At 42.3% G+C, this 20,193-nt stretch overlaps 1 protein-coding gene across 9 annotated transcripts in view; it reads right to left on the bottom strand.

Moving 5' to 3' along the window:
* The window catches only part of SLC44A5 (solute carrier family 44 member 5), a 279,038-nt gene that overhangs the window by 28,307 nt on the left and 230,538 nt on the right, over positions 1-20,193 (bottom strand). For all 9 annotated transcript variants that reach the window (XM_084852192.1, XM_084852194.1, XM_084852197.1 and 6 more), the window contains 8 exons: positions 18,841-18,924; positions 18,144-18,256; positions 16,129-16,260; positions 11,304-11,403; positions 5,434-5,526; positions 4,452-4,539; positions 3,594-3,856; positions 2,147-2,241 (listed from right to left, as the gene is read on the bottom strand). In XM_084852192.1, the coding sequence (XP_084708318.1) occupies positions 2,147-2,241; positions 3,594-3,856; positions 4,452-4,539; positions 5,434-5,526; positions 11,304-11,403; positions 16,129-16,260; positions 18,144-18,256; positions 18,841-18,924 (968 nt within the window). The remainder of the gene's footprint in view (positions 1-2,146; positions 2,242-3,593; positions 3,857-4,451; positions 4,540-5,433; positions 5,527-11,303; positions 11,404-16,128; positions 16,261-18,143; positions 18,257-18,840; positions 18,925-20,193) is intronic.

Genomic DNA, 20,193 nt, shown 5'->3' with positions numbered 1-20,193 from the left:
TTACACCAGCATTTTTGTGTGGGTTGAACCCATTGATTCCTCACTGACTTGCAACAAATTTGTGCACTCCATCATGCTGGAGTTTAGTTGTCTATTTGCACACCAATGCAAAAATGAACTACTGAATTTACCCTGCTGGTGTTATCATTTTAGAACTGATCATGGCACTAGACCTCCTGCAATTGCCCACCCTTCCACTAAGGTTTCCCATTTATTGCATTGCATTTATATCCCACCTTTTTTCCTATTGCAAGGAACCCAAGGCAGCTTACATTATCCTCCTCCTCTCCATTTTATCCTCACAACAACAAGTCTGTGAAGTAGGTTGGCCTGAGAGTCTGTGACTGCCCCAAAGTCACCACACGAGCTTCATGGCTAAGTGGGGACTAGAACCCAGATCTCCCAGCTCCCAGTCCAATACTCTCACCACTACACCACACTGGCTCTCATGCCACACCATCACTGTTGTTTTTTTAAATGCAAAGTACCTCTAAACCAACCTTTTTGGACCTGTGGTCACATTTTGGAATTTGAAAGATTGCTGTGGGCACCACCACAAAATGGCTCCCAAGGAGGATGTGGCTAGTTACATAATGGGTGTCATGGGGACATGACTAGTCAAGACAAGTAATTCACCCAAGAAATTTGAGTACAAGCAGAAGAAGGTTAAAGCCAATCCACATATTTGACCCCACAGAAGCACAACAAAATACCCATTTAAGGTTGCAATCTTATGCATGGCTATATGGAACCAAGTGGGAAATACTTCTGAGTAGGGCTAGATAAGATTGCTTTGCTAATCCACACACACAAACACATCTTTCCTTTGCCCCAAAGAAAAGGAAAATGACCCCAGCCCCAAAAGGACAGAAAAACTTTTCCCTACCTCAACCCCAGGCTAAGCCACTCTGTTCCCCATCTGGCGCTCCTACCTCTTCCTCTGCTATCAAAGCCCCCACCCAGACAGGTACTCTGTGTTTGCTTGTGTGTGTGTGTGTGTGCGTGCGTGCGCGCACACACACACATATGTGTGAAGAATGGGAGAAGGGGCTGGGACGGGACAGAAAATGAGCAAGGCTAAGGGCTGGGAGGGAAGGTTAAATAAAAGAGCAAGACAGAAAGAGCAAGGTCAGAGGCTAGGAGGGTGAGAAACCACAAGGTACAGAGATGGGGGGAGATAGCAAGACTAGAGACTGGGAGGGAGGGAGGGAGGGAGGGAGAAATAACAAGGCAAAGGAGTGGGGGAAGAGAAAAGGTAAGGCTGTAGCTAGGATGAAGGAGAAACAGCAAGGCAATGAGGTGTGGAGGAGGGAAATAGCAAGGCAAAGGGATAGAGAAAGGGCAAGGCTGGAGCCTAGGAAAGGGGAGAAACAGCGAGGCAAATAGGTGTGTGGGGAGAAATAGCAAGGCTAGAGACTGGGAGGGGAGGCGGGGAGGAAGGGTGCACAAGGGGGAAGGTTTGCGTGGGTGAAAGGCCTGGAAAGCAACTCTTCTCTTCCTGCTTGCCAAACAGCTGATCAGCAGCAAGTTCAGGAACAAGAAGGGGAACATGGTGCCCTAATGTTTTTCAATTTTTTTGATTAAAAATATTTTTTTGAAGGGGACAAATATTAGAGAGTTTTATGGGCACCTTTGGAGGTCCCCACAGGCGCCACATTGGGGACCACTCCTCTAAACACTTTGTTTCATTTCTTGCTGTGCCAGAGTACAAAGTACAGAGTACAAAGTATAGGCACCCTGAACTCTTTGTGATCCATAATTATATTTTAAAACCCTAGCAATTACTGTTAAAGCGTTCATCCCTTCAAAGCACCAGCATTGTATTCATAGTGCAGGAGATACAGTTGTTCCCACCATTAAGAGAGAATAGAACAGTTTTCTCCAATCTGGTGCCCTCCAGATGTTTTCCACTACAACTTCTATGAACCCCATGCTGGCTGAGGCTGATGAGAATTGTAGTCCAAAACATCTGGAGGACACCAGGTTTGGGAAGGCTGAAATAAAGGTTTTGAGCTCACGTCTGTTTCAGGTAAATTAGGAAGCATGCTAGCTTATATGACTCCAAGATATGGTTATCTGCTTTTCATAACAAATATATACCATCTTCCAAATGGGAAGAGAGAATATGCAATGTCATAAACCTTACCTTTGAGTTTGTGATCCAGGTATTCCAGGATTACTCTAATCAGTTGGACTACTGCAAGAATTAAAGAGCCAAATGCTAGGGAACCTGTATGATATCTAGTAGAAAATAAAATGGTACTACTTAGTGATAGGTATATTAATGGACACAAAGAACTTTTCTACACAAAACATTTATTGTGAACTCATCATTTCCTACTCAAAGTTGCTGAAGGGTTCTTTACATGATGTCATGACCCTCCAGTTTCACTTCTGTGTCTAACCAGCATTTTCAGCTAGATTTCTAAGAACAGGTAAAATGAGGCATTGTTTCTGAAAATGAAAGAAAACACTGTTTCCACTTGTGTATTTCCACTGTTCTGCTATACCACAGTGCCACCCAGAAGTTATGTAGACGACAAGCAGGAAAGGAAATGCTCCTTGTGCAGTACTTGGATTTCAATTCTAAGACGAAACCGAAAGCAGATGCAGCAGATTAACAGCCCCGTGTAGAAAAACCCATAGTTATGAAAAATGGGCAAGATTTTTTGGGGGGGGTCACATTCCCCAGCCTTGACCTGTTCTCTGGCTCTGAAGAGGACTTGGAGGCAGAGGAGACTCCCTCTATTAATCCAAACCCTGCTAGGCCAGAGCCTCCCAGACCAGAAGATATGCCTCTACCAGACTCCTCAGGTGCAGAAGACACTCGCTCATTACAGCCTTTACCACCCCCACCCAATGGCTACAAATCAGGCAGTAGCCCTTTAAGAAACAAACTATTTCTCTGAGCGGTAGGAGTTAACTGCAGGTCTTGAACTGCTTTATAAGGTTTCAGGAAGCCTTTGACTGTTCCTGAGTTAACAGCTCTCCTTGCTTGAGTCTCAGCCAACCTAGTGCTGGCAATGGTCCTGGCAGACTCTGCCTGGTCTAACTTGCCTGGCTATTCAGCACCCTTAAACTGGCCTGGCCTGGCCTGGCCTGGCCTGGGCTTGCCTGGCCTTGCCTTGCCTGGACTTGACCAGACCCAACTTGACTTGCCAGGTCCTTGTCTCTATGTGCCTTGCTGGTTTTAGCAAGGGTGCCTTGCTAAAGCTCTGGGTGCCTTGAACCAAGTTGGACAGGACAGGGAGGAACCTAGTATATATTCATGGATGGCAAAATGCAGCACTGCACTGCTATTAAACCACCTTTAAACTGATATATTCATTCATACAAAGTATTTTTAAATTTTGGAATTCTACCTTGCTCCTATCACTAGGCTAAGGGGATGTTACAGTTGCATGTAAAATATCTTATATGAAGCAGCAAAGAGGGTGTGCTTAAAAAGACAGAGACTTTATAACGGATGAACATGCATGCACCATAAAAACATGCATGCACCTTTTTGACTATAAAACCTACTTTACCTACTTTTGGTATTTTTCCAAAAGCAGAAACCAACTTGAATGCAGACTTGTGATTCTATAACTTACCGTATTGCTCGTCCAAATGAAGCAAAGAGTGGGCACGATGGAATGTCAGTGGGTTTTCTAAAGGCCCAGTAGTAAGAGGCAAAGGCACCAGCAAGGGTACACTGACCCAGTGCAATTGCAAAATTTACCAACCAGAGAAAGACAAACACGTTGATGATTTGAAAAACTAAGATGTATCTGTGGTACAGGCTTTCTCCTCCGTAGAATGCAAAGGTACACTGGGCCCCCGGACATAACCTGGTCACATTGGTTGTGTTGAAAGTCTGTTTTTCAACAAGAGAAGATGACATCAATAGATACACAAATAATGTTTTAGAGCAATTCTAAATCATTAACACATTATTAAATCTGAACTAGTAGTTAATTAATTCATTATTAAAATAGTCCTACAGACGTTCACCAGTTGTCTATGTTGCCCAGTATCCTGTCTCTGGTAGTAGCTAGACACAGGTAGTTCATACGTTTTCTAAGGGCACAATCTTATGCTTGTTTAGACATTGAAAAGGCCTACAACTCCCAGCATTCGGAATGCTGGGAGTTGTAGGCCTTTTCTCTGTCTAATAAATTGACCAACTAATCATTGACCAAAGAACTAATAAATTGACCAACAGTACAATCCTATACATGTCTACTCAGAAATAAGCCACATTGAGTTCAATTGGACTTGCTCCCAGGTAAATGTGTATAGGATTGCAGCCTAAATGGTTAAAAACTGGAACAAATATGTGTAGTTCTATTAGAAGGAAAAGGGAGATTTAAAATGCATTGCTTTTAAACTTGATGATGCAGATGTATAAGCCATCAATGAAGAGCTAGAATTTACATCGGGTTTTACAAGAAAAGATGATGCATGCTTACCTCTGGGTAACAGGTCAAATTTGCATACTTGCACAGGCTTTGATTAGCCATGACTTTGTACACAGGTTCCCCTGATGTAGCCAGGAAGCTTGATTTAATTGGGTTAAGTAGGAAACAGAATCACAGGCTCCCTTCCAGACATAGAGACACAGCATACAACACTTGACACTAATAGGAAAATCCCCAGAGAATGCACTTAATTTCTGCCTTTCCATGTCTAGCATATGATATGATACCACAGTGTGCATGCACTTTCTATAACCCTTTTTGCTGTGCTGCAAGCAATTCATCAGGAGAGTAAAGCATTGTCACCCTTTTGCTTAATAACAAGGACAGCCATGGGGGTAACCTTGGGGGGTAAGCACAGTATGATTTAATGACCTCCTGTATGAACACCACAGGGAAAAATACTGGCAAATACAGAAAAATGAAATAAAAATACATCTCCAGGTGGTAGTTTTGATGAAGAAAAGAGGTACCAGCATTAATTTTCCAGAATAGTTTTATCCAAATGTAAAGACTTTCAGAACAAAACTGGGAGTTTCAATGAGGTTTTCACCCAGAATGTGTCACTGGAAAGAATAATCAACTGTTGCAAGGTATTCAGAGAGAGACTAAGGAAACCTATGAAGGTGCGTGTGTGCATGTTATCAAAAACATCACATGAATTTAGGAAAGTGATGCACAGTGAGTTTTGTGGGAATCTTTCACTGGGTCATATCCCTACAATCCACAGAGTCCACACCAGTTTCCTGACTTTCTGCACTCGAGATGAGCATAATCATCAGTGTCAAAAAAAGAGCAGTGCAGCCTTAAACAATTGAGCCATAATATTGGTGTGAGGTTCTTCTTGGTACACACAATGTAGCTTGTTTTGGAGGAGATGGAGCTTTTCCTGCACTCCTGGTTTAGCTACACAGTGCTAAACTGCAACTGCAAGAAGGGTCTGTGCCCACGCACCCCTTGACTCAAAGAAGGATACACAGCTGTCACTGCCCAGTAAGAAATGCAGATAGCAATAAGAATGAAGGTGATGATTGGATAGAATAATGTTGACATGATGTAGCCAATGGCCCTAACAAGGAGAAATAAATATATATTTGTAAGCAACAGATATCAAAGTTCAGGCTCCTCATTTAGATGGGCTTCTTGACCCTTTGCGATCTTTTCATTCTTTGGTTTGTCTGATTGTGTGACATCTCTCATAGTAAAGTATTTTTTACTGTTATTTCTTGGTTCCTATTTCTTCTTCAGCTATCTTTAAAAAAATATTTAAGGCACAATCCTATGTATGTTTAGACAGAGAAAAGGCCTACAATGCTGGGAGTTGTGGGCCTTTTCTCTGTCTAAACATGCATAGGATTGTGCCCTTACTGTATTTTTAAATTGCCTTTCAGGACAGATTATCCTTCCAAGACACTTTACAATAGTCAGTAAAACAACATTATAAGTTCACAAAACAATAACATAAAAATATTAAAACATAATAAGATCACATAGAGAAAACAACAGATAATTAAATCAGATAAAACTATCAGATAAAAACAGCAGCATAAAATAAAAATAACATTACAGTAGCGGCAGCAGATGAAACAGTTACAGTACCACACATCATCCCAAAGCTGACTGGAATAAAAAGGTATTAGAGCCTGCCTGAAGGCATAAAAGGAGGGGGCAAACATATTTTCCTGGGAAAGGTATTCTAAAGATGATGAGCCACCCCAGAAACAGTTATATCCCTGGTTGTTGTTGTTCAGTTGTGTCCGACTCTTCATGACCCCATGGACCATAGCACACCAGGCCTTCCTGTTCTCCGCTCTCTCCCGTAGCATGCTCAAGTCCATATTCATTGCATCAGTGATGCTATCTAGCCATCTCATCCTCTGCTGTCCCCTTCTCCTTTTGCCCTCAGTCTTTCCCAGCATCAGGGTCTTTTCCAGAGAGTTTTCTCTTTGCATTAGGTGGCCAAAATATTTGAGCTTCAGCTTCAGTATCTGTCCTTCCAAGGAGCACTCAGGGTTGATTTCCTTTAGGATGGACTGATTTGACCTCCTTGCAGTCCAGGGGACTCGTAAGAGTCTTCTCCAGCACCACAGTTCGAAAGCATCAATTCTTCGGCGCTCAGCCTTCCTTATAGCCCAGCTCTCACAGCCATACGTTACTACTGGGAAAACCATAGCTTTGATTATATGAACCTTTGTCGCCAAGGTGATGTCTCTGCTTCTTACTACGCTGTCTAGGTTTGCCATAGATTTTCTCCCAAGGAGCAAGCGTCTTTTAATTTCATGGCTACAGTCACCGTCTGCGATGATCTTGGAGCCCAAGAAAATAAAATCTGTCACTGCTTCCATTTCTTCCCCTTCCATATGCCAGAAAGTGATGGGGCCAGATGCCATGATCTTCGTTTTTTTAATGTGGAGTTTCAAACCAGCTTTTGCACTCTCCTCTTTCACCCTCAACAAGAGGCTCTTTAGATCCTCTTCGACGCTTTCTGCCATTAGGGTGCTATCATCTGCCTATCTGAGGTTGTTGATAATTCTCCCGGCAATCTTAATTCCGACCTTAACTTAATCAGTTTCTCATGATGTACTCTGCATATAAGTTAAATAAGCAGGGCAACAATATGCAGCCTTGTCGTACTCCTTTCCCAATTTTGAACCAATCGGTTGTTCCATGTCTGGTTCTTACTGTTGCTTCTTGACCCTCGTACAGGTTTCTCAGGAGACAGGTAAGGTGGTCTGGTACCCCCATCTCTTTCAGAATTTGCCACAGTTTGTTGTGATCCACACAATCAAAGGCTCTAGCGTAGTCAATGAAGCAGAAATAGACATTTTTCTGGAATTCTCTTGCTTTCTCCATGATCCAGCAAAAGTTGGCGATTTGATCTCTAGTTCCTCTGCCTCTTCGAAACCCAGCTTGTACTTCTAGTAGTTCTCGGTTCGCATACTGCTGAAGCCTAGCTTGTAGGATTTTAAGCTTAACCTTGCTGGCATGTGAAATGAGCGCAATTGTACAGTAGCTTGAACACTCTTTGGCATTGCCCTTCTTTGGAAGTGGAATGTAAACTGACCTTTTCCAGTCTTGTGGCCACTGTTGAGTGTTCTGACCTGAGGGGCTCATCTTCCGGCATCATATCTTTTAGCCTTGTGATACATTCCATGGGGTTTTCTTGGCAAGAATACTGGAGTGAGTTGCCATTTCCTTCTCCAGTGGACCACTTTTTGTCAGAACTCTCTGCCATGACCTGTCCGTCTTGGGTGGCCCTGCACGGCATAGCTTATGGCTTCACTGCGTTACACAAGCCCCTTCGCCACGACAAGGCAGTGATCCATGAAGGGGATCCCTGGTACTTAGCAGCTAACAGTGCTTGTTGATGGACAAGACAGAAGGGCCTCACATACCAATCCTGAAGCTTAGGCAGGGACATATGAGTGCAGGAGGTCCTTCAGATAGGTTGGTCCAAACCATTTAGGGCTTTAAAGTTTAATACCATCATCATAAATATCTCCTAGCAGAGGTGGAACTAGTCACCCAGCATAAGCTGCAGCTCTATTTAAGTCTCAGGGCTGTCTGCCACCAAAGCAATATTCAAACCTGCTTATGTGGGTCTCCACTCTGAGCTCCACTTGGAGATGTTAAGCTGAGAACTCCACTTGGGCTGAACCCCCCATCTAGCTATGACCACCAAACGGAACAACGCTGGTTGTGAGAAAGTAGGCTGGGGGCCCCTTAGCACATGGCGTATGCACGCATGTATAAACTCTTCCAACATTATAAATGACCAAATGAAGTAAGGTGGTTTGGTTTGACTGGTTTAGTTGACTGTAATTGCAGAAGACTCTTCTCTACGTCATTCTGAGCAAATTAAACATTTGGTTTATATGGGTCTCCTTTTAAGCAGCCAATTCCCTCACATAAATTTAAAAAATCACTAAAGCCCATCCACTGAAGTGTCCCTATGTGTATAACATCAAATTAATAAATGCTGTAAGCAATAAAGCTGTGGCCAGTTTCAACTCTGTCTTCTGGTGTGGCTCTTATCCTTTCCCCAATATCTCACCACCACCGCCACCACCATCAGCTTCCTCCTGCTGGAGGCACCAATAGCATATAGGCAATCATGTGCAACAAGTTCATACACATCTACGTCACTGCTTGTGCATGCAATGAAATCCCTGTACAATAATCACATATCAGTGCTTCTTGACACTGTTTCCTATATGGTTAGAAAGCATAACATTTTGATATGGCCTTCACTTATGAGGGAAATGTACTTTGCACATGTTTTTCATTATAATTACTCCATATGGTCCAAGGCTGAGCTTCAGCTTAAATCAAGCATTGCATTAAATAGTAGTTCTACATGAGTAAACTATGACTTGCGCTAGAAGCCCCGTTGAATACCTTTTGAGTCATTGAAGAAAAGTACCACCTTATGCTACTTAAGAAATAATCACCACAAATCAGTGGTTTTTAGGAATTAATGATAGGCCTGTTGGTTGTTAGAGAAGTCACAGACAGTTTGCCCTAACAAACTGCTTGTTAACTGTTCTAGCAATAGACTGCAAGTGCTTTATTGCTAATAGAAATTGCTATTTCATTGAAAAAATAGTTAAACTGAGCTGGGGGAAAATCATTTAGCTTTTAGTCATTAGGAACATATTTTTCAAGACCTTGACTATAGGATATGGTCTGTTGCGCTCATAATAATTACGTGCAGCATTTCTTTTCATGCATTATGCATAAATACTGGAAAGTATTGACCTCAGGTGACCTTTGAATGTAGCTGCTGAACTATAAGGCATTATTACCTCCCACCAGGAAGTTTATGAAGTTTCAGGAGTGTTTCTGTTTGGCACATATTTGAATAAAAGCATCTTATTTTATAAAGTGGTTATGAATTGTAATGAAAAGGGGGGAGATTATACAGTACACTCTAGTGCTGCAACAAATAACTTCTAATCCCCATGTTTATAGATTTAATGAAAAGGGACTAATACATATTGAAATTGCAGAGCTCCTTTATTCTCTAAGAGCCTCCATATTTTAATATTAGTGGCTTGAGAGAAGAAGGTAGGCTCCAAGGAAGAGTAAGGCACATATTCAAATTCTAGCATTGGTGTGATCAAGCTGTTAGCTGCATAATGTTGTTTAAGATAATAAACTCAAGAAATCTATGCTTTTGGGATGGATGAGGGCAAATAAGCTGAGACTTAATCCAGACAAAATGGAAGTACTGTGCCTAGGGAAACCAACCAATCTGGATGGAGGATTACATCTAGTCTTATATGGGCTTGCACTCCCCCTAAAGGACTAAGTGCACGGTTTGGGTGTGCTCCTGGACTTGGCACTAACTCAGGGTGACGGTGGAAGCTCATGAGCGATGGTGGCTGGTATGCCAACTGTAACCCTATCTGGAGAGGGAGGATCTTGCCTTAGTCATTCATGTTCTAGTGACATCCAGGCTTGACTACTGTAATGCACTCTGTGTGGGACGGCCTTTAAAGATGATTTAGAAATTTCAGCTGGTGCAGAATGCACCTGCCTTTAGTGGGGTCTGGGTGGTCTGTTCATGTGACACTGATACTGTGCCAGCTGCATTGGTTGCCAGTGTGTTTCTGAGCCTAATTTAAAGTGCAGGCTTTAACCTTTAAAGCTTTAAATGGTTTGGACTCGTTACTCGAAGGACTGTCTTCTCCCATACCAGCCTGACCACATTCTGAGGTCATCAACAGAAACCCTTCTCATTTGTCCACCACAAAGGGCAATTAGGCTGCTGAGTACAAGGAAGAGGGCCTTTTCAGTAGTGGCCCCACATCTCCAGAATCAACTTCCATCAGTTCTTTAGGCCTCTTCTTTGTAGGTCTTCAGAAAGGCTCTGAATACCCACTTGTTTTTTCTAGCCTTTTCATAATCAGTGGTCTAAAGGTGAAATTGTTTCTAAATGGGTTTGCTTGTTTTAAATGGGGTCAGAGCATGGTTGCAATCTGGGTGCATACCTTGACCCAGCTTAGCTACTGTGGTCAAGAGTGCTTTCTTCTCAGTTATAACTGATATGCAGGTTGCACTCCTTCCTGACGATCTTGCCAACACCATTCATCATGTAAGGATAACTTTGGAGACCAACTACTATGTGAAACTGCACTTGAATGACAGCCAATTAAAATTGTGGCTGCTGTTCTTTGATTGGGCTACATAGAGAAGGTACTTTACCTGCATGACCTTGGCCCTCCAATGATTTCCAATATCTTTTCAGGGACAATTTTCAGATTGGTGTTGACTGAGTTCTACATGTGCCCACTTGATAATGTGGGGATATACATTTCATGTGATTCTTCCCCCTTTCTTGAGGGAATGAAATCATGGAAAGCAGGCACATGGTTGGTCATTCAACCACGGGGAACTGGTTCACAGTCAAAACTATCTCCATGGGGAAAGGGAGGGACTTGTGTCACTCCCCCATAGTATTTTAGTGCTACCCTCAGCTGAATATATGAGCCAGAGCATATATTCATATACATGCAGTGAAATATATGGGGAGTAAGTATTTCAATTGCGAAGAGAAAACTCTCTGGAAAAGACCCTGATGCTGGGAAAGACTGAAGGCAAAAGAAGAAGGGGATGGCAGAGGATGAGATGGCTAGATAGCATCACCAATGCAATGAATATGAACTTGAGCACACTCCGGGAGAGAGCGCAGGACAGGAAGGCCTGGCGTGCTATGGTCCATGGGGTCACGAAGAGTCGGACACGACTGAACGACTGAACAACAACAACAAAGTATTTCAAATCATGCAAATATGAGAAGCCCAATGTCACTGTGAGATATTCTTTTTTTTTAGTATACTTTACCTGCTACCTTCTTTCAAAAGTGCAATGGCGATCCGGATTCGATTTCTCAGAAATATTAACATCAGTATAATTACAACTTCCACTATGCAAAGTAGTATCACTGAAAGCAAGAAAATGAAGTTTGTCAACATATATCAAAGCAGCACATTACCACTTCAGGGCCATAACAGACACTACTTTAAGGGTGCAATCTTATGCATGTTTATGCTGGGAGTTTTCTTTTTCTGTTTAAACATGCATAGAATTGCACCCTAAATCTGTATCTAGCAGCTATTTCTTGTTTTCATTTTTACTCTAGAGTAGGCACAGGGGGCCCAATACAGATCTTTAAAAGCCCTACCACCCATGCTAGGGTCCTGATCCAGATCAGGTCCTATGTACCTATTCTAGAGTAAAACATTTTTTAAAAGATGTAGCTGCTAGATATGGATTTAAAGTTATAACTTTCTTAGTCCAACCCTCATTATAGTGGTATTGCACACTCCCCACATGTCAGGATTTAGTCCCTGCTTCATAAATGCCTGGAAGAGCAGGCTGCTAGCCAGAATGTGTCCCCCTGTCATGATTATATTTGTGTGTATAATTCTGTGTTTGTAAGATTGATACTTGACAAGTATTAGATCATATAAGCCAGTTTGTGAAGAAAATCATTTGTCTTAAAACAAAGTAATTAAATGCAATGCTTTGCTTTAAATGTTATTTAGGCTTAATGTGTTCTATTTGAGGAAATGTCTCTTTACAATTAGACAATCATTATTCAGTGGTTGCCTTTTGCTGCTATTTTAGTTTATAGTATCTGGAGAAGATAAATGGAACTGACATTTTAAAAGAAGTGTCTGATTGTGACCTCTGTTATCCCAGTGTCACTCAAAAATAATTCCAGGATGATCATGAGAGTTATTTAAAACTAAAAGCAGCCTGAGATCAGAGTCAAGCTCATCGGAGTCTGTTCAGTGGATACTGGGGGCAGGAGTTTACAAATATACGTAACAAATAATTTTAAGGGTGTTTTCATAGAAAATGGCTTGTGCTGTAATAGCTGTAAGTTGATGGATATTTTCAGGGGTGTGCATTTTCTGTCTGACAATTTGCACACGCACACACATGTGCCTATCTATTTGCATGTACGCACACACGCACACACAAGTTATCTGTATTCATGTTTACCAACTTTCACCTAACCATTTAGAATTGCAATTACACCTAATTTTGTCCAGAGATTCTGGGGATGCTTTCCCATAATAATGTATTTATTTTATTATATGTTTCATCTGCCCAACAATAAATATTCTCTGGGTGGATTACAAAAGCAATACAATGCAAAAAAACCCACACAAGACTAAAATATATAGAACAGACATGAAATCTAAAAACTAAACTCTTAAAATGCCTGGGAGAAAAGAAAGGTCGTTACCTGGTACTGAAAAGATAACAATGCACCAGGCAAGCCTCCTTGGAGAGGGCATTCCATAAAAGGCCCTCCCTCTTGTAGCCACCTGCCTAATTTGAGGGCATCTGGACAAGGGCCTCTGAAGATGACCTAAGGTTCCGAGCACGTACATATGGGAAGAGATGTTCCTTTAGATACTCTGGCCCCAAGCCATTTAGGGCTTTAAAGGTCAACACCAACACTTTGAATGGGACTGAGAAATGGATTCAAAATCAATGCAGCTGATGAAACACATGGAGTCACTGGAGTCAGTAGCCTAGCAGGTCTATTTTGAACTAAGTGAGGTTTCTGAGCCATTTTCAGACGCAGACCCGTGTACAATGCTCTGTAGTAAGCCAGCCGAGAGCTTACCAGAGCATGTTGCCAGGCTATCGTTGTCCAGATAGGGTCACAGCTGGTATATCAGCTTAAGCTGATAAAGGCACTCCTACCAACGAAGGCCACCTGTGCCTCAACTGACATAGATGGTCCAGGAGCACTCTCAAACTGCACATGTGATTTTTCAGGGGTTGCAACCCCCTCCAGAACAGGCCAAACACCACTCAATTGGGCAGACAAACCACCCACTAACAGTATATCTGTCTTGTCTGGACTGAACTTTAGTTTATTAGCCTTCATCCAGTCCATCACCCTGCTTAGGCACTGATTCAGGGCATCCACTGCCTTACCTAGTTTAGATCAAAAGAAGAGGTAAAGCTCGGGATCATCTGCATATTGATGACACCTCAGTCCACATCTCCAGATCACCTCCCGTAGTGGTACGGAGATGTTGAATAGCATGGGGGCTAAAACTGAGCCCTGAGGAACCCTGTAACATAATTGCCAGGGAACAGAGCAATAATCCCCCAGCACCACCTTCTGGAAATAGCCATCCAAATAGGAATGGAACCACTGTAAAATAATGCCAATTCCCAGTCCAGAAAGTACCGTGGTTGATGGTACCAAAGATGCTGAGAGGTCCAAGAGAACCAATAGGGTCATACTTCCCCTGTCTCTCTCTCAGCAAAGGTTATTCCACAGGGCAACAAAGGCCCTTTCAAAACCAGGCCTGAAGCCAGACTGAAATGCATCCAGAAAACCAGTTTCATCCAAAAGTGCCCGGGGCAGATTAGTGATCACTTGCTTGAACACCTTGCCCAACAAGGGGATGTTAGCAACAGACCTATAGTTGTCCTCCACTTCTAGGTCCAGGTTTCTTCTGGAGTGTCCTGATTACTGCCTCTTTCAAGGAGGCTGGTACCACACCCTCTCTCAAGCAGGAATTCACAACCTCCTGTATCTAACCAGCCACCCCTTCCTTATTATGGTTGGTTGAACTCATCCAGAAACCTTGGCTGCATCCTCATGCCTCAGCAACTGAAATTCATCCAATACAGCTGTACCGGATAATGCTCTCGAAGTCTCTGTTAATGGAACTGTACTAACAGTGGAGTCCAAGTCATGCTGGATATGAAAGATTTTACCTTCAAAGTCTCTCGCAAATTTATCACAGCAAGCCATCGAGGGTGTGATCAATTCACTTTCAGGACCAGAGTGTAATAAATGCTTCATCACTCAAAACAGCTCTGCAGGGTGACACTATGAAGACGCAATGGAGCTGGAAAAGAACCTTCACTGCCACATAATAGGCTCAGTAATGAGCTCCAATGTGTTTGGTTGGATTCAGCATGAGTTTTTCTCCACTTGTGTTCCAGCTGACATCCCACTTGCCCTCAGCTCCTAGGTGTACCAAGGAGCTAGTTTTGCTCTGCCAAGGGGGAGAGGGTGCTTGGGCACAATTGTGTCAACCACTCAAGTCAACTCCATGTCCCACAGAATGACCAGGGCATTGATAAGAGCACCATATCTCTGGACAATTTACACAATAATGTGTGTATTTATCTAAAGAATCATATGGTGAGTTGCTATATGAAGTCCAGCCCATAGTAATTTTATATAGAGGGGTAATGCAAGTAAGATTTGTATACAGAGTAAGTTATATGTAAGTTAAGTAAAACATTTTGTATTGTATTATTTTTTCCTGACTTTCATACTGTTTTCTTATGTACTAGTATCCCCAATAACCTGAGCAAGTTGTGAGGGTATTATATAATTTTTAAATTCCTGTCAGGTTGTTTTTGTATTCCAGCATGTGTTCACATTGGTTCCTCCCACCCACCTTTAATCTCTGAATAATAGTTTTCTAGTTTAGTCATCTTCTCCAAGTCCTACACAGGAAACAAGCTGAAACTTGCAATGAGCAATTTCACATAGAAATGGATGGACAGTGGCTTTGTATATACAATGATTAACATACCCTTCACCTTGCATAATCAAGCACCAAACAGTACCTGATGCATCTGAAAACAATTTATGAGAGCAGAAAGTACAAAAGCAGAAAATTGCAGGATGGGCCCAGTAATCATGTAGAAAATGTTTTATGCAAATTGGTTCCTCACAGCAACTTCCTCATTTTCTCCAGAAACAAATGGTCCCCAAGGGTGCATGCTCCTGTTTTAATTGGGAGTTGCATGATATTGAAGTTTATGAAAGCTAATGAAATTGTAACGTTCACCATTTTTATATATACAAAAAAAATAGCAAGCTTCTTAGTTTGCATTTGCTGATGGAAGCTTGAAGCTTGAAAACATAATTATGAGATGTCTTAAAGGGAGAGAAGTATTAAGAACCCAGTATTATTATTGGGGATTTTAAAAAAAATTACAGGAGGTGATTTCAGAGTTCATTCTTACACCTGGAGGAAATGCACAAAAGTATCTCTCTGCAGGTTACAGGAAGTTTAAAATGTTACTAGATTTAAAACTGTCAGATACTAATCTAAATTCAACTCCAGAGTTGAATTTCTAAAAGAGAGTTACTAGAGCTCAAGCTTATTCAAATGCGAGTCCATCTGTTACCTAACCCGAGACTGTGGGGGCAGATGGTGGCTACTTCAGTAGTGAAGGAAATGCACTACATACATTCTCAGATAGTTGTTGTTGTTGTTTCCTTCTGCAGTGCAGCATCTTGGCACTGCAAACAGATTACAAGCCTGGCTCAAATCCAGTCCTGCTTAACTTTCTTTTTGGGTCACTTCAGATATTACCAATTTCACATACAGAATTTCCTCCATTTTCAGTTTTATCTTAATGAGAAGCCATGATTGCTTACACATGTCCACCTGATAGTGAAATAAAGCATCTGCAGTCATCACATACATGGGATTGTCATACTTTTTCCTACACAGAAGTGCTTTGCAACAAGCACTATGAAATTTGCTAAGGCATGAAACAATGCTGATGCCTTAGTGCCTATCTCTAGTCATCAAAGCAAACAGTTAATTAGGTGACTATACACTGGGTGTCAAAACACAGACATCTCATAAAATTCACTTACTAAATGCTAACCATGTTTGCCTCAGCTGCAGATACACCCTGAAGTCTGTCTGGAATCCAATATCATAAATAGTGAGGTCAGAGCCAGGTATTCCATGAAGACGGTGATATTCCCAGTAGCAGTGCCAGATACCTTTTGAAAAAGAAGTAACAGAATCATGAGCTGCACAAGAAAGGTCATCTAGATCGACTGCCTCTCAAAGGCAGGGCTCACCAGCCCCCCCCCCCCCCCCCCCCGCACAATGTGATCCAGATCACAGATTGCTTCAAGGAGAGAAGGTTCCTTGCAGAAAGCCAATAATGCTAGAAGAACAAGTAGCTCCACCTTAGGCAGGAACATACATGACTTGCTTCCTTGGTACCTGACGGAGCACAGTTTTCCATATATTTCTACCCACCCCTAAGGCACAGGTGGGGAACTTATTTGGGGTGGGGGCCAAATGACCTCCACTCAGCCCTCCATGGGCTGAATGATGTCAGGGGGCATAGCCATCCCCCCATGACATCACATGGTCCCTGGCCGAAGCACCAGGTGGATCCTCCAGGTGACAACCAGTTTTCGGGTGAGGATCAGCTTGTGCATGGGATTTCCTGGTCAAGGAAACCACCGTAGCTAAGGTGCCAAGTGGACACGGTGTCTTGGCCAGGACAGCATTGCCCACCCTGGACCGTCATTCATTGGGGAAGACACGGGGCAGATGAAATTGAACTGGCCTGGTCCCCTTTACTCTGCCATCAACCCAGTCCCCTTGCTCCTGGCTTTGTTGCATGCAAGCTCTCCTGAGGAAAGCTAACCTGGTGCCTTCATTATTGTCCTTTCAGCACCAGATCCCACATTACAGGCTTTCAAGTTGGCCCTAAAAACTTACCCATTTACCTTGGCCTATAACTGAGTCTTTTCTTTTCACACGAGGCTTTTATTGTGTGCTCATGCCTCTTCGCTCACAGCAGTTTGTGGTTGCTTTACACAATGTCACCATCCTCCAGGGCCTCTCTTGTGCTTTGCAACCATTATCGTGGGTTTTTTTCCTAATGTGGAAAGTCTAGTATTTATAGAACCATTGCGTAAATTGTGCAATGCCGTTATATTACAGTGTCACCTACTGGTTATGTAATGGAACACACAGAAACGCAGAGAAAGAACCCCCTGCCCCCTGAAAAAAAAATGTGTACTAAAGGAGCCGATTTTAATCCTGCAAAGAATTCGGAAGCAGTAGCCTCGGTAAAGGTGCATGTTAAAAGCCTCATGTAGAAAAGCCCAGAGTTGGAACTTTATTGGGTGCTGTTGTGTATATTTGCTATCTGGTTTAAATTATTAATTTCATCTTTTATTCTTATCACTGATTTTATTTTGTTTTGCGATTTTCAATTTTGTACACTGCCTTGGAACTGTTTACTCTAAAAGGCAACTTATAAATCGTTAAAAAAAAATGTTTTCCGTTCTCTCAGACTTTTTAAGATCTATTCTTTTTAGTCCCTCTGGTGTGATTTTACTTCCCACTCCTAATGCCTGTTTCAGCTTTTGTAATCTGTATTATGTTTTGTGCTTTGTGCTGGTATGTGTTTATTTGGACTTTTATGCTGTGCAGGATTTTAAATGATTTATTGTATTTTTATTGTATTTATTATCTTTTAATTTGTACAATGCTTACAGAGAAATTGTTCTCTCAGGTATTTAACAAATCAAACAAATAAATACAACAAGGGAAAGCAAAACAAAACCCTACAGTGTCCCTAACTAATCTGACCTGGGCATACCTCCTTCCCAGTCCCAAGTACAGTGATCAGGCATACCAAGAGCATGATCTAAACCCGGTGTGGGCAACCTGTGGCCCTCCAGATGTTCTGTCCTACAATGTCCATCAGCCCTAGCCAGCATAGCCAATGGCATGGAATTCCCAATTAATGGATTATCAGTGCACTGATAGGAATTATCTTTCCCCTCTGTATAAGTAATAGGTAGTAAACAAAGCTCTGTATGCAGCTCTACGTAACATAAATATATTCAATACTTACCATATCCTATAATCCCAATCACACCAAAGATGAAAATCCAGAAAAGAACCCCTGCTATGAATCTCAAAAGCACAAGGAAGAGCAAGCTGACAACCATCGCAATAAACAGACCTCTGGAAAACAAAGACACAGCCGCTTAAATAAATCAACAGCCAGACACTTGTTCCCTCACCTACTCCATTTCCCCCCCATGTTCTTTACAAACAAGAAGCCCTTTTGAGAAAAGTGTTTTCCCCAACCAGGATTGAGGCTCCTATGTTAACATTCAAAAATACAGCAAAATGACCAAGGCCCTGTAATTACAGGCTGCCGAAGTGCTGTATGTATAGATGGCAGAGCCAAAGAGTGGGCCGGAATCCAGGTTCAGAATAACTAAATACTGACAAGGACAGGGAACTAAATCCTTAAGCCTAAGGTGGAAAGAAACTTTGTTTATCAGCAGCAGGTATGCTCCTCTACCCTCAGAGATGATGCTATGGAGCACCACCCACTCTTCCTAATTCCTTGGGTGCCTTAGTGGCAGGGATTAGGGACCAATGCTCATGCATAAGTCATGCAAAACAAACAGCAAAACAGCATGATGCTTGCATGTAATGAATGGAAGTGTCAGTGGAGTTCCTCCTACTCCTTTTTCTGCATCATGTACTATCACAAATCTGCATGTGGGAGGTGTGACCTGTTGTGAATATGAACTTACATTAAAATCCAATACCAAGAACTGGCATAGTCTTCAAAAATTTTCATCCCAACTGATCTTGCATCAAGAACATTATTGATGCCACTTTAAAAACAAAAAGAGAAGTTTTAGTTTATTTAGAATACATTCCTTCTTTAAACCTAGCAACTTAAAGGCCTACTGTAATAACAAAATACAGGCTACATCATAAACCATTTTCAAATCATGGCTCTATTTGTAGCATTTTGTTTACTAGCAAAATGGAATATAAAAGTGCCATTGCCAATAATAAAATTATATTATGATACTGCAGCTCTGGGTTTGTGCCCAAAACAAGCATCAGCTACAGTTATATTCTATGGAGTTTTCATTGATTTAGGCTGCAATCCTATACATACTATTGGGAGTACGTCTCATTGAACTCAATGGGTTTACTTCTGGGTAGACATGTATAGATTATACTGTTAAACTGTTCAAATTTACAGTCACGCTGTTAAAAATATAATATTGCATGATATCTAATCAGCCAGTAACAGCACCATCACAGCTCTAATGAGGGAGTTTGGAAACTTCCTCTTCCACTTCTGATAGACCACAGCTGAACCTGGCAAACTGAGGTTAATCTTAATTATGGATAGCTTCAAACAAGACAATTTCAAACCATATTTTATGAAGCTGGCTTGCTCGAAACTAATCATAGTTAAGATTGACGAGTTCCAGGGTCTGTACAACACGGCAAGCTGTGGTTAGGGATGTAAGAAAGTGATTTACCTTTCGCGGATTATGTTGATGGTGGGGGGGGAGGTGTTCCGTCCCTCCGCCCGTAATCCTGGCCGGGGAGGGAGGCGCTCCGTTCCTCCCTCCCGGAATCCTCGAACGGCCGGCTGTGCTCCACTGCAGCTCCACGGAGCAGTCGGCCAGGCCCGGCCCAGCCCGGCCCGGCCAGAGCCGTCCGCAGCCAGATTTCTGGCCACGGAGGGCTCTGGGTAAAAAAAAGAGAAAAAAACGCGTACGCAAATGGCGGCGGCCGTAGCCGCCATTTGAGTTCCTTCTTTTTACCGTCTTAATCTACATAAATATTTACGTAGACTATGGTGGCAAAAATCAAGGGGAATGCAAATAGCGTAGCGGGCGCCATTTGCGTCCCCTTTTGATTCCCCATTTTAGCCTATGTAAATATTTACGTAGGCTAAAACGGTGAATGAAAAAGGGACGCAAATAGCGCCCGCTACGCTATTTACGTTCCCCTTGATTCTTGCCGTCATAGTCTACGTAAATATTTACGTAGATTAAGACGACCAAAAAGAAGGAACGCAAATGGCGGCGGCCATAGCCGCCGCCATTTGCGTACGCGTTTTTTTTTTAAACCCACCC

The sequence above is a fragment of the Heloderma suspectum genome, chromosome 4 (assembly GCF_057233095.1).
Source record: "Heloderma suspectum isolate Gila_16-S chromosome 4, 16-S_ref, whole genome shotgun sequence".
In the NCBI taxonomy this organism is placed as follows: domain Eukaryota; kingdom Metazoa; phylum Chordata; class Lepidosauria; order Squamata; family Helodermatidae; genus Heloderma; species Heloderma suspectum.
Note: the sequence above shows the minus strand (reverse complement) of the source record. Positions and strands in the feature narration are given on the sequence as shown.